This window comes from Cryptotermes secundus, unplaced genomic scaffold (assembly GCF_002891405.2).
Source record: "Cryptotermes secundus unplaced genomic scaffold, Csec_1.0 scaffold900, whole genome shotgun sequence".
Classification (NCBI taxonomy): Eukaryota; Metazoa; Arthropoda; class Insecta; order Blattodea; family Kalotermitidae; genus Cryptotermes; species Cryptotermes secundus.
In genome coordinates this window covers 156,282-173,567 of record NW_019741305.1, presented here as the reverse complement: position 1 = coordinate 173,567, position 17,286 = coordinate 156,282, and the positions used below count along the sequence as shown (strand labels likewise).

Below are 17,286 nucleotides of genomic sequence, written 5' to 3'. Positions count from 1 at the left end.
ATTCTTCTTCTTGCTAAATGCAGCTTTTGCCATGGCAATCCTGGATTTAATTTCACAAGTACACCTTCCATCATCTGTTAACAAGCTACCCAAATATTTAAAACATTTCACATTCTCCACTTGTTTTTGGTCTATCTTTATTGTGACTGGGGTTGGTTGTCTCGAAATTTTCATTACTTTTGTTTTCTCCACATTCATTTCCATGCCATAGCACCTTCCAAATCAGCGAGAAAACTTGTTTACAGGCTTTACGCTGAAGCCGTTTAAGACTATTCTACAGTATCCACGATGGAAGAATATTTTTAAATACTTTTAATTTCTGTATTAATATTTCGTGGGGCACGCGGTAGCGTAGTTGGTTGAGGCACCATGCTACAAGCCGGAAGGTCGCGGGTTCAAATCCCGATGATGTCATTGAATTTTTTTCAATTGACCTAATCCTTCCAGTCGCACTATGGCCTTAGGGTGGACTCAGCCTCTAACATAAATGAGTACCAGGAATTAATTAAATAATTTTCCTCGGGTGTAAAGCGCGGCCGACGCGTAGGGCCATCTATGAGCCGATTGTCTAGATAACGTGGGACCCTCAACGTCTCACAACCCTATGGACCTTCACGGCCTGTAACAGGGATAGCTTTACTTTTTATTTTTATTAATATTTCGTATGTTCGTCCCTGTTCTTTCAGTTTGATGCCTAGTCTGCTCCTCCGCGCCAGGACCCGCATTACAGCAGTGCAAACCGTAGATTACATTACATTGTATAAAGGTGCATTCACTGCCAAACTGTAAAATTTGGATCCATTTTAAAGTATCTCAAATCAAGAACTTAGTTTGATATTCTTGTGACTCGCCTGATGATGACGTATGAAAGGTCGAAACACGTAGCGCACCTCCTGTTCATAATAAGCAAATGTTGATACGTCAGTATCCATTTTTGTCTTCATCTTGTAGATATCATTGTTGTGTAGACAGCCCCCATTTACACTATCGTAACAAACTGGCCGTAAGGTCACAATTGAACTGTTTCCTGTGTATAATAAATCGTTATTACTATTTGGTTGAATTTGATATTGGAGATGCCCGTATAATAGTAGTGGGCCATTTTAAATCTTCTAACATGTGGATCGGAAACGAAAGCTACTTCATGTAAAATGAAATGTAAGGGTAAAGCTCTCCCTGTGATAGACTGTGGACACCCATAGGGTTATGAGACGTCGAGGCTCCTACAGTTTCTAGACAATCGTCTCACAGATTGCGTCGAGGTTGTCAGCCTTACGAGCCGGCCGCCCTTTAGCCCCCAGCAATCATCCTGGTACTCATTTCTGTTAGAGGCTGAGTCGACCCCAGGCCCATAGTGCGGCTGGAAGCATTAGGTAAACTGAAAAATCTAATGGCTTTATATGGGACAGAATCCGCGACCTTCCGGCTTGTGGCATGTCTCAACCAACAATGCTACCGCTACTCTCCATGCGTCCCACAAACAGTTGTGCAGAGTCTGTTTCAACACGATTTTGTGCTGCTCGTTTTACACCACATGTCATGTGCTACGCCAGCCGCAAGTGAGCTCAACGAACTCGAAGTTCAGCCAGTAGGAATGTTGTACTCGAACCCCCGTGGGGCATAGCTTCCACCCGTTCTCCTGCTTCATCAGCAAACATAACGGCCTGTGTAACTGGAGTCGACAATTCAGAAACAAAGGACTGGTTGAGGAAATTGTCTGGTAAAGAGCCTTTATGAACACGGCAATGCTTCAAAGAAAGTTGCGGATTTTTTTTGACCACCTTGTGCATGACAGGATCCCATTTTCCTTTGCCACTCAGCCCGTCTATCCTTCAAAGATATTCCGCTGAAGATAGGCACGCATTTGCAACGCGGGTGAGCAAGTAGCGAACCAGGCGGTGTGAAGCTGAATTACAAACAGTGTGAAGGCGCCATGGCCGAATTACGTGACCCTACTCCCTAAGCGTTTTCAGCAGAAGGGAATCCCACTGAGGCAGGTGTCTTTAGCCTGGGAGTGGGACACATGCCCTGACGTGACACACAGAACTGTTATACAACTGGGCCAAATCGACTGTATTCATTACGCAATCATGTATGTTAATGCATGACAGTTGACTGTTCACAATTTGGAACACCCAGTGCTGTAAAGTCGTTTAATTCATTGTCCACATACTGTGTATCTGAAATCGGCTATGTCCGTCATTCTGGTCATCTCAAATGTCTTACTATTATTCGACGCCATCTATCGTAGTGACTAAGTCAACTGGAATTGGGTAGTGACGTTAATCCGCACATCGGATAACAGTTCAGCTTCTCACAGTAGTAGCTATGTAGTCATATCTTACGGGATACACTATGCAATCCGTTGAAAGTCAACTGACGTTTCGGAGGATCATGTAGCCTCCATCTTCAGGGTCGCAGAAATAACCATTCAAGAAATCAACCTGAAAGCACGCGACAAGCACAGCTGTATGACGCACCGTATGTAAATAACATGATGCAATGTATAAGGGAAGACGGGGCAGTAAATCCAATTATCAATCAATACCCCGTCTATAGTCACTCATACACGTGACAATACATTCTGTGAACCGCTCAGAGCCGGTACCAAGGAGGTTAGGATCTATTCGCTTTCTATTTCAATGGCCACAGTTCCTTCCCTTTTAACCCCCATCCCAGCTACAATTTTATTTGGTTTCAGTGACGTTAATATTCCTATCTCATCCATTTTCCAGATTTTACTGCATACAAGAGGATATCTTTAAAGAGCTTCCGAAAAGTTGTCGTAACAAAAACCATGCTTGTCCCAGCTCCCTTCCCCCCCCCTCCCACACTACTGTTTTCACTTGTATACTTGCCCTTCCCCCCTTCCTTCTCTGCTCTCACATAGCTGTGTATATTTCCAACACAGTCTGCTTTTACCGGTTCTCACGGGCTCTTCGCTTGCAGATTTCCTATATTTTTTCTTCTACCCTGAAGATGGAGGCGATACGTTCCTCCGAAACGTCGGTTAACACCACATATACACTGTGCCAAATCCCAGAAAACTGCTTTCTTCATAGTCACCGCCGTGAAAGCCTCAAATCTTACATTGTCGTAAAATTGTTTCACATTTCGTTTATCAAAACCTGTGATCCATGCCGAACTCTTAGGTTCGGGCTCCCTCGCGGAAAGATCGTTGTGTCTTTCTGGGCAGTTCGAAAACCAGTAGGTGCCAGCCATTTCCTTGTCAGCCAGTAATGACAATGGGTAAAAAGGTAAAGCTATCCACATAACTGGCCATGTAGACCCATAGGGTTGTGAGGCGTCAAGGCTTCCACATATTCTAGCCTACTGGCTCACCGCTGGCGGCGAGGTTTTCAGCCTTATGCACCGGCCACCCCTTAGCCCCAGGAAGATTCCTGGTACTCATTTCTGCCAGAGGCTGAGTCAACCCGAGGACCACAATGCGGCTGGAAGGATTAGCTCAATTGAAAAATCCCATGGCCTTATTGGGAATAGAATCCACGACCTTCAGGCTTGTAGCACAATGCCTCACCCAACTACGCTGCTGCGTGCTTCCCCTCCCCACCCCATATGATGGCGGGATTCTAATACCATTCTTCACTGCAAACAAATATCAACTGTTCGGAACTCTTTTTTAGGAGTAAGTCCAAGCGTGATGTTGGTGGATCTCATTATGTAACTCTTCAAATGTTCTGGCATGTCCGGGCGATAATTCTTATGGAGATATCGCTTGCAGCGTGTGAATCTGCTTGGTGATACTATAAACGCCATAAAGAGAAACACAGAGACTTTAATTGACACTAGTATGGAGGTTGTCCTAGAAGTAAACACAGAGAAAACTAAGCATATGTGGGTGTCTCGTCACCAGAATGCAGGGTAAAGTGACGACATGATGATAGCTGAAAGATGTTTTGAAAATGTGGTACAGTTCAGATATTTGGGAACGGCAGTAACAAATGAAAACCTGATTCAAGAGGAAATTAAGCGGAGACTGAACTCGGATAATGCTTGCTACCATCCAGTCCAGAGCCTTTTGTCTTCTAGACTCCTGCCTAAAAACGTAAAAATTGTAATAAAGAAAACTATAATTTTGCCTGTGGTTCTGTATGGGTGTGAAACTTGGCCTCTGATATTAAGGGAAGAACATAGACTGAGGGTCTTTATGAACAGGGTGTTGAGGAGACTATTTGGACAGAACAGAGATAAAGTTACGGGACTTTGGAGATGGATGAAATTGGTAGGGCATGTAGCACGAATGGGGGAAGAGGAATGCATATAGGATATTTGTGGCAAAGCCAGAAGGAAGGAGACCACTGGGAAGACCAAGACATAAGTGGTGTACAATATTAAAATGGATCTTAGAGAAACAGAGTAGGATAATATGGACTGGATCGATCTGGCTCAGGATAGGGATCGATAGAGCGCTCTTGTGAATACGGTTATGAGCCTTCGGGTTCCATAAAATGCTGGGATGTACTTGAGTAGCTGCATAATTGGCGGCTTCTCAAGAATGGATCAGCTCCATGAGTGAGTGAGTGAGTGATATCGCTTGCTCCTGTCACTTGTTTGGCAGCTCGTGCCATAACATCAAGTGGTGTAGCGCCATTCTCAGCAATTCCTCACTGTCAGCCAGAAAATATTGAATGTAGCATTCTGTAAGGGTGCATACAATCGTCTACTGCATAAATGCATTGTTTATCTATATTTATGTACGAAAAGAGTCCAATGTAACAGGCCGTGGAGGCTCATAAGGTTGTGAGATGTCGAGGCTCCCACATTCTCTAGATAATCTGCTCACAGATAGCGGTGAGCTTTTCGAGCATTACACGCCGGCCGCCGGTTATCCCCTACGAAGATACCCGGTACTCATTTCCGTGAGAGGCTGAGTCGACCCGAGGGCCATAGTGCGGCTGAAGGCTTAGGTGAATTGAAAAATCCAATTACCTCATTGGGTAGAAGCGACATGATGCAGCGCATTAAAGTGTGCCGTGTGCAAGAGTCAGTTTATTACGTAACAGTCTTTCGCACTCTGCTTAATGTCGCAGAACAGAAAACAGTATGTGGAATTTTAGGTTCTGACCGAAGACTGCGGTCTTCTGTGTTGTATGCCTGTGTAGTTCAGAAATAACCTGACGTTTTGGAGGAATATATCGCTTCCATCTTCAGAGTCGAAAGTTAATCCATGCAAGGGAATTAGTAGAAACAAGCAGCAAGTTATTCTCCGAAGTACACGGCCTTACAACCCGGAAAGTTCCCCGTAGAAAATTCATATGCGTGAATGCATGTATTTTTCAAGTTTCTCTGTCTTCTTTCCCATCTTTCAGATAATGTCAATGTTCAGTGCTTAAAATTTCCCTGTCTTATGTAGAGAGATGAGAATTTTCGGCTTCAAGAGCTCGACCAACTAAATGCTAATATTGAATGAGAATGGCTGCCATCCGGACAAGCTCCTTCTCGCATCCTGCTTAACACGGGACAATATAGAGACCGTGTGACGTCACGACACGCTTGGCTGCCGTGAATAAACCAAGAGTTAAAGGTCGGCGTGATATTTGCGCCCATCGACAGAGAGGCGGCAGCTCACAGCCCTCCACGGACAGCCACATCGTGGCGCCGCGTTCCTTCTATTGCACGGGGTGTGCGAACACGGCACTAAGACGAAACAGCGAATGCGATACATGGATCCGCGGAGGTGGGGCGGGGTGGAGTTTTCTCTGCAACGGAGCATCCGTGGACTTGACAGCTGGGACACGCAGTTAGAGAGACTAGATCGTGCGAGGACTACAAGACAGAGGACTCGATGTTCAATTTGTCTTTCTCACAGAATTCAGGCCGGCTCTGGAGTTCAACCAGCCTCCTCTCCGGGGAATTTACTACCAAGGAATAGAGGGTTCGCATCTTAAAGCTAACCACTCAGCTTCATCTATTGCTGAGGCTATCTTCATGTCATGGTGTTAACCCTTTATGAGCTGAGTCAAAGTGAAAGACAAATTTGTGTTAAGACCGACGGTCAATCGGCCAGTATGTCATGGAATAAAGCACCCTCCTGGGGCCCAAGATCAGATTTTAGTTACTGTCAGACAGTTTCCGGTTTGTTGACGTAAGATCGGGTTTCTCATTTACAGTTGCTGTTTGCCTTCGCCAGCGCAGTCATTCTCGGTTTCGAGTTCCGCTGGACTGATGACCATATTTTACTGTCTCAGATTCGAGACTGCCCCAATCTGGAGGGACTGCCCCTGTATTTATATTCTCCAAGACCAGAGTGGCCTAGTTATACCCCCAGACACTGGGTTCCCTTTTCGTCGCCTGCTACGACTGGCAGAGCTACGGTGGAGGTATTCGAACCCACCTCCATACCGATACTCTCAGTCAAAGTCAAAGTGAGAGTTACTTTACGACTGGTGGTTTACCGTCAATCAGTTCGTCTTGGTGTCAAACACTTTGGCACTCAAGACTAGAGATTTTTTTTTTTTTTTTGCAACTGAACGCTTGCCTTCATAATCCTTATGTAACATCCTCTCTGACAAGAAGATGGGTTTGTCTCTTATGACTACGAGAATGCTTGGCCTTTCGTCAAGTGTACGTATAGCACATACGAACTGTAGTAAGCTTGACCACCGCCAAGTTTAAGCCTCCTATATTTTCTATGTCTGGTGTCAAACTCATATATTGTACCTCACAGAAAACACATCACGTCTCCGCTACGAAATCCAGCCGGTTAATTCTGTTTAGATAAACAGTCTCTATTTATTGTGAGAACAGTACACTGTATGGGCAGAATGCAGAGTTTTAGTATGGTAAAGCAGGTGGTGCATATAGTGACCACTGGACTTTAAAAGGTTAATTATGAACGCAGCACATTCTTTCTTCGGAAGCTGATAGTAGCTCAAGCAGCCAAAAAAGGAACCACGCTTCAATAACTACGAAGCTCGTGTTCAAAATTGCCTGCCGCGAGCTCTATCATTAGTTAATCAAATCCATTTAATTATTGCTTCAAAGAGTCAATTTTAATATTACCTCTTACCTATGCTCTTGTCTGCCATGTGCTTTCTACCTTCAGGTTTTCGGACTAAGGAGCGTACATACCAGTGCCCTGAGACGCCAACCCTCACTGATCTCTTCATCCTGAGAGCAATTGATTGGAAATATAAATAACGGAATTCTTGAGGAAGTATTTTTTTAAATAGGTCCTACAGACTTCCCTCTCTCTCTGTCTCTCTCGCCCTATGGCCCTACAGCCTTTTGGATCTTGCCGATATTTTAGTCTCTTAGTCCTATGCACAGTCTGTAGGACTCCTAGGACGGGGGATCAGCCAGTCGCAAGGCCTCTACCTAAAAAAACACAAACAGAATAAACGCACAGAGACATTCATGCTTCTTGTGGGATTCGAACCCACGATCCCAGTGTTCAAGCAGGCGAAGATGATGGATTTCATCCAGTGTAACAAATTGCATAGAACAGATAAAGTAAGATGTATTGCCTTATAAGCTTTGGCTCCTTGTGGCCACCCTCAGAGGCATGAAGTGAAAGAAAATAAGTTCTGCATTTCTTGTAGGTCTTAAAGTTCTCAGTTATAAGTTGCGAAATATCACATGAAGGCGTTTCACAGAATTGTTTGCAGTAAAAGTGCACAGGATTGTCTGTTATTGCAACAATAACCGATAAGATTGCGGTGAAAATGTCACGTATTGAAATCTTCGTGAAGTCCTTGTCCCCATCTTCCTCATTCTCTTCCGTTTCGAGATATTATTTTCAGATTAGTACAAAACAACAGGTGAAACTTACAGACGTATTTTAATATTTTACGTTTATGCAGGTAAAGGTAAAGGTAAAGGTAAAGTTGTCCCTGGCCGGTCACGGTAGCCGAACGGTCTAAGGCATGTACTGTCTTCGCTCGCTTGGAAACCGGGATCTTGGGTTCGAATCCCACTCAGGGCATGGATGTTTAGTTTCTGTATGTGCGTTTTTCTGTGTTTGTGTACAGGTAGAGGCCTTGCGACGAGCTGATCACCCGCCCAAGGAGTCCTACCGAATGTGTAAGATCTAGAAAAACCGAAGTGAACGGAGAAGTTCATGGAGGTAGGCCTAGGACCACTGGGGCTGTAGTGCCAAGGAAAAAAAAGTTGTCCCTGTGCTGTACTAATTAATCATTACGCCATGAAAACTTACGGGAAGTGGATGTATAGATTCACAAACGTTTATACAAGGTGAAGCAATTTGCCATATAAGCTCTCCATAGTGTGATCCCTTCTTCATAAAAAGTCTAAAATATTACCAACAAAAGCCCTGATACTCAGTATTCTAGATATACGACACCGTCAAATGACGCAGAGCGTGAAATGGGTCAGATGATCAAATGATGCAATTTATCGAATGGCTATGATATCAACACGTTACGGGTGATCTCCCCTTGCATAATATCCTGTGGACAGGCGAAGAATATTGTAGCGTGTTGATCCGTCACTGGGTAACTACCTCGAAACAAACAACGAAACAATATTGGTTGCTAGGAAACAGGTTCTTAATAAGCAAGTATAAGTAACCGTTACTGGGTAACGCCTTGACAGACAAACATGTTCCTATGGAACCGATTAGAGTACAACAATAAATGGTGCTTTCTATGTGGTCCGTGCCAAGGGGTTATGAATGGGACAAGTTTAGAAGTTGGTTGTAAGGGAGTGCGTGAAGAGAAGACTATACGTTCGACTTCTTAGTCTACTATCCTTATTTTGAAGAAAAGTAGTTTATGTTATCACCATGCTGTCTGTGTTTGTGTGTCACTGTATCCCCGATATCAACTTTTGAATGGCCGAACCAATCTTTATTAAAGTTGGCATGCATATCACGGCATTTCAGCCCATCTTAACTGCATACTTCATAAGTCCCTCACGCCTCACTCGGAGAAAACCCGCCCCAGCGCCACTTTGTCCACCACAAATCCCACTTGACCTGGGATTGAACCCGGGCCGCAGAGGTAGGAAGCCAGTGACTAACCGCTCTAGCTATGGTCTGGCCTTTTCAGGTTCCTTTCTCTTGTATTCATCAGGACATAAAAGTGGTGATATTGATGATCTTGAAATTGTGTTGCAGATGGCGGACACGCTCCGGCAGGAGCAGATAGCCTATCAGCTGAAGACAAGTCACAGCTGCTCCAGGCTGGCCCAGAAACCCACGCATAAACAAGGTATGTTACTGCCGTATGTATGTGAAGCACTGTTCATAGTTACTCTGATGAGAACCTCAAATCCAACAATGTAAGTTACGTTGTCAAGGGTCTAGCGAACAGACACAGGAGAGGTACAGGGTCAATGCTTACTGCTACTTTTGTATTTATAATTGCTGGAACTCCACTTCATCAGTCGTATCATGGCAACGGATTTATAACAGCCTCCTGTAACTACAGCACACACAAAGCCTTCAAATCACACGCTACGTCTTCTCTTCACAGGCTAACTTTCAAGACTCGACTGAACTTGTTGCCATCTCTTCTCAGTCTCAAAGAGATCCTCTCAAGTATTCCTTCAGTCAGAGTCGGAATTACTTTACGACTGGCGGTTTACTACCAATCAGTTCGTTTTGGCATCAGGCTCCTTGAGGCTCATGACCAGAGATTTTTTATTTTTCCAACTGAACTCTTGCGGTAATAGTCCTTATGTAACATCCTCTCTGACGAGATGATGGGTCTGTCTCTTATGAATACATTCGACCTTTCGTCAAGTGTATATTTCGCACATACATATGTTATCGAAAACTCTTCCTTTTGCTTTACACACAAGTCCTCTGTCAGTACAGGCTTTACAGAGCAGATCATGCCTAACTTACAGATCTTATGCTACAACGAGAACTTAGTCATTTTAACGGTCATAAGCTTGACCACTGCCAAGTTTAAGCCTCTTATATTTTCTGTGCCTGGCTTCACCTTGTCCTATACCGCGAACATGTTCGTTATCATGATTTTGCATGACTTCTGCTCTCGTCCTCTCATCCGTACGTGTATAATCGTATTGTCTGACTCACTCCAATTCTATTCCCTCAGTTGGCCTGGGATCCTCGTTATATAGCATCGGGGCGGAGACAACAGAAAACACGTTTCCATCGTTATAGATCACGAATACATTGAATGTAGCTCGCTTATTCGTTGCCGCGGGAACCTGTTTACCGTCTCGTTGCCTAGCAATGAACATCTACTCTGGATCCACTATTCCGTCTTTCAGGTGTCGTGTCACAATATTCTTGAGGGTGGAGTCAAACAAAATTGTATGGACACCAAGGAGTCACGTGGAATCCGTATCTCGTAACAGTGAACTTCTTGTTCTGACTCTTCTTGTTCTGACGGCATTGGCCCACCTCCATTCCTCCATCGAAGACTCGGCTGTGGGAACAAGGCGTAAACTACAATTTACTGAAAGCATGGGTAAAGTATCGGGGAGCACGCGGTAGCATACTTGGTTGAGGCACTGTGCTACAAGCCGGAAGGTCGTGTGTTCCAGCCGCAATATGGTCCTGGGGTGGACTCAGCCTCTAATAGAAATGAGTACCAGGGATCTTCCTGCGGGTAAAGGGCGGCCGGCGCGTAAGACTGACAACCTCACCGCCATCTATGAACCGATTTTCTGCAAAATGTTGGAGCCTCGACGTCTCACGACCCTATGGGCCTCCACGGTCTGTTACAGGGATAGCTTTAGCTCTGTTAATTTGTGAGGTACAGAATCTGGTGCACTGTTTCAGAGCCGCCCTGGTGTGGGGCGGAGTTCGATGGAGTTGTGTGCTGGGCGCCAACAGAGGGGGGAGCCACCGCGACGGAGCCCTGCCCCGCTTTCCTGGAGACCGCGAATCTCTCCTGGGGTGAGTACTATTGTCTGTGTTCAAACAGCATGAACGACATTAGTAAAAATGTAAGTAAAAAGTAAAGCTATCCCTGTACCACGCCGTGAAGGCCCATAGGTTTGTGAGACATTGAGGGTCCCACATTATCTAGAGAATCGGCTCAACGATGGCGGTAAGGTTGTCAGCCTTACGCGCCGGCCGCGCTTTACTCCCTAGGAAAATTATTTAATTAATTCCTGGTACTCATTTCTGTTAGAGGCTGAGTCGACCCCAGGGCCATAGCGCGGCTGGACGGATTAGGTCAATTGAAAAAAATCCAATGACCTCATCGGGACTTGAACCCGCGACCTTCCGACTTGTAGCATATCCCCTCAACCAACTACGCTACCGCTATCGGACTGTCTCCGAACTACGTGGCGTTCCAATCCAGACAGCCGTACTCTCTATGCGTAGTCACTGCGATGATCACACCAAAGTCAACTAACATTAACTCAAACGATCCGCTGTTAAATAATCCAAAAGATGTTAAGAAACCAAAGCTTTAAACTAATTTAACTTTGGAAATGAATTCCCACTCATCAGATAATACGGTTTTGCGTACTTGACTGGGTGAACATGCCTAAGACCGCAGTAACAAAACGGTTGTTGAGGTTTGTGTCGTACCGAGAAGAATATAACGTTGTACGTCCCACCTCTTACAGTCAACAAATGAAGACCGGAATTTTGAGTCCGCTCTGCAGCTTGTATCCAGACGGCTGTGAACATAATATGAAGAATGGTGTTTGTTTCAGTGAACCGGACGTGTGGCCCCGACGCCACTTGGGAAAGCGGCGACGATGTGAACTACACTTCTTGCGGTCTGGATGCAGAGTGGGTTAAGGTGAGTTGTCACTGCGCTTTTCCAAATACAAGCTACCGTGCCTACATCCAGCGAGTATGTAGGGTTGCAATTGCAGTATTCTAATGTTTCCTAACGAATAATCAGTGTGGGCGCCTTCGGAGTGTCCATTTAAATAGGGAAAGGCAAAACTGATCTTCATAAAATTCCGTATTAGAATGTTTTATACAAATTTGTTGATATGCTGAAATTCTGTTTAATTTGAACAAAATCAACGTACCTCTGCGCTTATGCCAAGCGTAAGTTACGATTTTCGAGATAATTAGCCTGAGTGAGATTGCCAAAATTGTCGAGATACGTTTGCGTTTCCTTCCTCGTTAGTAACTACCATTCGCACCGGTTTCAGAACTTTTATATCTGTATAACGGGCTTCCAGTTCTATACATTTCCCCCAACGTAAACTGAGTTGCGTAAACGCGATTGGAATTCAGCGCAAGAATATACCGAACATGCTGCTGGACCTGCTCTACGTGCTCGAAATTGGAGCCTGCATCTGCTGCTCGGAGCGAAGGAATCGCTAGGAATTCAAATTGCTGTCTAAAGTATTGATGTTCCTGGCATTCCTTTGGCGATGTTACATTTGGTTTTCGGGTTCTTGATTTACCTTGAGCCGGTCACAGTGGCGGTGCGGTCTAAGGAATAAACAGTCTTCGCTCTCTCGAACGCTGGGATAGTGGATTCGAATCCCACTCAAGGCATGGATGCTTGTGTGTGCATTTATTCTGTTTGAGTTGTCATGTGTGTAGGTACCGGCCTTTCGACGGGATGATCCCCCATCCAAGGAGTCCTACCGTCTGTGTAAGAAAGATTACGAAAATGAAGTGAACTGAACTGAACTGATCGGCGTATCAATTTAATTACTTTTCGCAATTTTTGCATTCGTCAGATGCCGGAGAAAAATGGTAGTACAATGAAGCAGTATATACATCAAGAAAGCCCACGATTCAGTTAAGAAGAAAGCATTGCACAATATTCTCACTGAGTTTTGGATAACTATAGAACTAGTTAGACTGATTAAAGTGGGTTTAAATGAAGTGTATATTAAGGTCCGTATGGGCAAAGGTTCGTCTCAAGATTTCTTTATCCAAAATGGTCTAAAGAAGAAGATGGTTTACCGCCACAACTTTTTAACTTTGCTTTAGAATATGCCATTAAGAAGGTCCAAAAAAGAGGTGGGACTGAAATAAATGAGACACATCAGCTGCTGTTCTATGCTGATGATGTGAATCTACTGGGAGATAACATACGAGTAAAAACCATAAAGAAAAACACTGAATGTTTAATTCACGCTAGTAAGGAGTTTGGTCTGGAAGTAAACGCTGATGAACTAAATACATGTTGCTGTGTTGTCACCAGAATGCAGGGCAAAGTCATGACATGAAGATAGCAAACACATGCTTTGAAAATGTGGCACAGTTAAAATATGACAGTAAGAAATCAACACTTGATTCAGGAGAAAATTAAGAGACTGAATTCGGGTACTGCTTGCTATCATTCAGCCTAAAACTTTTGTCTTCCAGTCTGCTGTCAAAAAACACAGACAATAAAATTTATATAACTACTATGCTACAAGCCGGAAGGTCGCGGGTTCAAGTCCCGATGAGGTAATTGGATTTTTTTAACTGACCTTATCCTTCCAGCCGCACTATGACCCTGGGATTGACTCAGCCTCTAACAGAAATGAGTATCAGGAATTAATTAAATAATATTCCTGGGGAGTAAAGCGCGGCCGGCGCGTAAGGCTGACAACCTTACCGCCAACTTTGGGCTGATTGTCTAGATAATGTGGAACCCTCAACGTCTCAAAACCCTATGGGCCTTCACTGTCTGTTACAGGGATAGCTTTACTTTTATATACCTGCCACTGCTTTGGTATGGGTGTGAGCCTTGGTCTCTGTCATTAAGGGAGGAACATAGACTGAGGGTGTTTGAGGAAAATATTTGGACCGAAGAGAGATTAAGTGACAGGAGGTTGCAGAAAACTGCATAATGAGGAGCTTCATAACTTGTACTCTTCGCCAAGTCAAGGGCGATGAGATAGACAAGGAGAAGAGAAATCAAACAGGATATTGATGGGAAATTCGGAAGGAAAGGGACCACAGGGACGATATAAACATAGGCTAAAGATTAATATTAAAATAGGCCTTAGAGAAATAGGATCGGATATTACGGATTGGAGTCATCTGGACCAGGATAGGGACCAGTAGCTGGCTCTTGCGAACACGGTAATGAACCTTCGGGTCCCATAAAATGTTGGTAAATTCTTGAGAGCCTGAGAGACTGGCGACTTCTCGAGAAGTGTCCAGCTCCAAGGAGTTAGTTCATATACAGGAAGGCTGAGGAGAATATTTGGACCTGAGTGAGACGTGATGGGAGGATGGAAAACTGCATAGTCAGGAGCTTCGTAGTTTGAATTCTTCTCCACATATTTGTCAATTAAACCAAGTATGAGATCGGCAACGCGCGCAGAAGATACGGACGGGATGAGAGGCGCATACAGACTTTTAGTCTGAAGAGATGAAATCACTGCTGAAACGTTGGTGGAGGGGGGGGGAGCGAGACGTCTGCCTTCCACCCTGGAGTTATTAAAAATCAGAATTAAAAAAGTAATGAAAATGTATACCAAAACTTAAAGTTATTTTAAAATACATTGTAGAACTGTAGAATTAAATTATACAGGGCTCGAATATGGGCTAAGTTTCTGCCTGTACCGCCGTGTAGAAACATGTTGGCTGCTAAAGCAAACTGCGAATCTTGTACGAGGCACTTTGTCCTCCAGGCCCTGCGGCAGCAGTACGACCAGATACAGGAACATCAAGTGTCCTCCACGTCCCCGTCTGCCAGTCCCGACGCGCAGTTCCTCATGCGTCTGTTGGATGAGTGCTACTCCAGACGCCGATACAACGTGACGCTGCCAGGTGAGTTCAGCTGACACGTGTCAGTGCGTCAGAGCCATGTTTTAAGAGGTTCTTCCTTCATGCTCACCCACAACTCGCCCACCAGAGACTCGTCTGCAGAGAGAGGGTGCACCAATTGAAAATGAGGCTCACTTCTAATTATCTGTAGCTTTTAGCCTACTTTCCTTATTTCGAAAGAGGCAAGCGAGTTTCCTAGACAACGCCCAGACCGATTCTGGAGTCCACCCACTGGGCCCGCTTTTCCCGGGCGTAAAGCGGACAGGGCGTGAACCTGACCACACACCTTCATCCAGTGCCGAGAATGGTGGAGTTATACCTCCGGTCCCCAATACATCGTCATGGTGGCGTGATGCTTAATTCATTAAGTGTAAGGACAGGTTGCCTGTACGTGTAACATTAAGCTCAGATGCAAGTTTATGCCTCACAAATCACGCCACTTTACGCACAACGAAGTGACAGCGTTCAGCACTGGACAGTGTAAGCTTGTAGGAATCATAAGTACCAGATTTATGACTATTCTCACATGCCTCTCCTGTCCAAAGAAATTTGCTCGTGGTCCACTGGTAGACTACAATCGACGTCATACACAGGCCTGATTTCCACGCAAATGCGAGCAGGGCAGCTCAATGACGGCATGCAATCCTGCCGAATGGCTGAAGTTGCTTTCCCCTATATCTGCAGTCACGGGTAATTGTTACTGTCACGTATCCTGGCAACGCGACAAGAAGTTAATGGGTTCCGGATTAGATGAAGCGATTTATTGGATAAGCTGTTTACAATTACAGTTAGGGTGCGTGCACACCGAGCGCGCTTCGCATAGTGTGTCGCGCGTTGCTATGCATAGCGCCATGCTTGCTTCCTGTTCATACCGAATTCTTAACGCTATGCAGTCGCGAGAATGCAGTCATCGAAGTTCGCAAGGAAGATTTTACTGGTGGAAAATAGTGTCTTAAAATTGAAACGTAGGAAGATGAGTCGTAATTAGGTTCATGAATTTAATGAAGAACGAATTAGTTTGGGAGAATTCTACCATTTGTACAGAGATGCAAGACTTTATCATGACAAATTTTATAATTACTTAAGAATGATAAAAAATACCTTTGACATGCTCTTGGAGAAGTTAGAAAATCATCTTGGCGGACCTGGTACTAACTACAGACAGAAGATATCCCCTGAACAACGGCTAGTTTTAACAGTGAGGTAAGTATACAAATAATAATTAAAAGTGGAATCACAGCGTAGATTTCATACAAAAAATGACGTAATAATAAGGGTAATAATTAATTATTAATGGTGATACAAGCAATGCAATAACAATGCAATGCACTTAATGCTGGTAGCAAAATAACACGGAAACCATACTACTTTAAGGCAATGAATCTTGATGAGTAAATAATGAAAATGTTGGCTGGTTAGATGCTTGAGGTGGTACCACGAAACTCATTTCAACTGGTGTACTATACTGTCGTTCGTTATCTTCAATCTCCAACAACGAGTTCATGTATTTTCAGTCTCAAACGACGTTTTCGCCAGGGAGGCAGGGTTTTCATGTCCGGCAGCAAACTTTTAAAAAAGAGGAAATCATCATCTTCTTCCCGTTCCGCTTCTTTCACCGACAAGTCCAATTTCATTTTTTCAACACTCAACAATTCAGCCTCTTGTGTTTTCTTTTGCCTTTTAACACGTGAAGACGAACAAGATGAGTTGCTTCGTGGCATAGATTCTTCACTCTGTGGTAACTGTATTATTTCCTGTCCAGTTGAGTCTTCGGATATTCCTTCCTGGCTTCCGTCAGGTTCGGGTCCTTCTTGTAGACTTGATTCGACTTTGTCAGAAGTCGAAACATCTTTAATGAAGAGCATCGCGTCAAAATATTGCCACGATGACCCCTTCGGTGCATCATCGGCTCCTGCTCCAGATCTCGGATGATTCAGTTTTTTGCACTCTCGATGGAAGTAATCTCTGAGATATTTCCATTTGGCTTTCACAGTTCTAACTGAAATATAAACAAAGAATTGGCCTGAATGAGAAACTGAGTAATTGTACTGATTTTTTAATGTACACAATTATGAAAATTGTGACTTACAGATGTATATTTATTGAAACGATTCTAAATATATTTCTAATTCATTGAAGCCAGTTGCTATTTCTTTCAGATATCTTGCCACTGGAAAGTCATTTCATTCTTTGGCGCTTCACTTTCGACTGGGCGTGTCGACAGTTTCTCAAATTATTAAACAGACTTGTATCACAATATGGAATGTTTTACGAGTGACATACCTGCCAACCCCTACAACTGAAATGTGGCGACAAGTAGCAGAAAAATTTTGGGAGAAATGCAATTTTCCCAATTGTCTAGGAGCACTGGACGGCAAACACGTCGGAATTAAATGTCCGGCTAAATCCGGCTCTTTACATTATAATTATAAACAATATTTTTCAATATTGTTACAAGCTCTTGTTGATGCAGATTGCAAGCTGTTGGCTGTTGATATTGGGGCTGTTGGACGTCAAAGTGATGGAGGGAATTTTAGAACTACCTCGTTATACAAATTATTGGAAAACAGCAAACTAAATATTCCAGCAGCAAGAGAACTCCCACAGACACAGGAGATCACTCCTTTTGTCATGGTCGG

The 17,286-nt window shown here is 44.1% G+C and overlaps 1 protein-coding gene across 1 annotated transcript in view; it reads left to right on the top strand.

Moving 5' to 3' along the window:
- The window catches only part of LOC111872725 (calcitonin gene-related peptide type 1 receptor), a 149,933-nt gene that overhangs the window by 114,823 nt on the left and 17,824 nt on the right, over positions 1-17,286 (top strand). The window contains exons 3-6 of the mRNA XM_033754813.1: positions 9,098-9,191; positions 10,736-10,852; positions 11,626-11,714; positions 14,512-14,650. Of these exons, the coding sequence (XP_033610704.1) occupies positions 9,098-9,191; positions 10,736-10,852; positions 11,626-11,714; positions 14,512-14,650 (439 nt within the window). The remainder of the gene's footprint in view (positions 1-9,097; positions 9,192-10,735; positions 10,853-11,625; positions 11,715-14,511; positions 14,651-17,286) is intronic.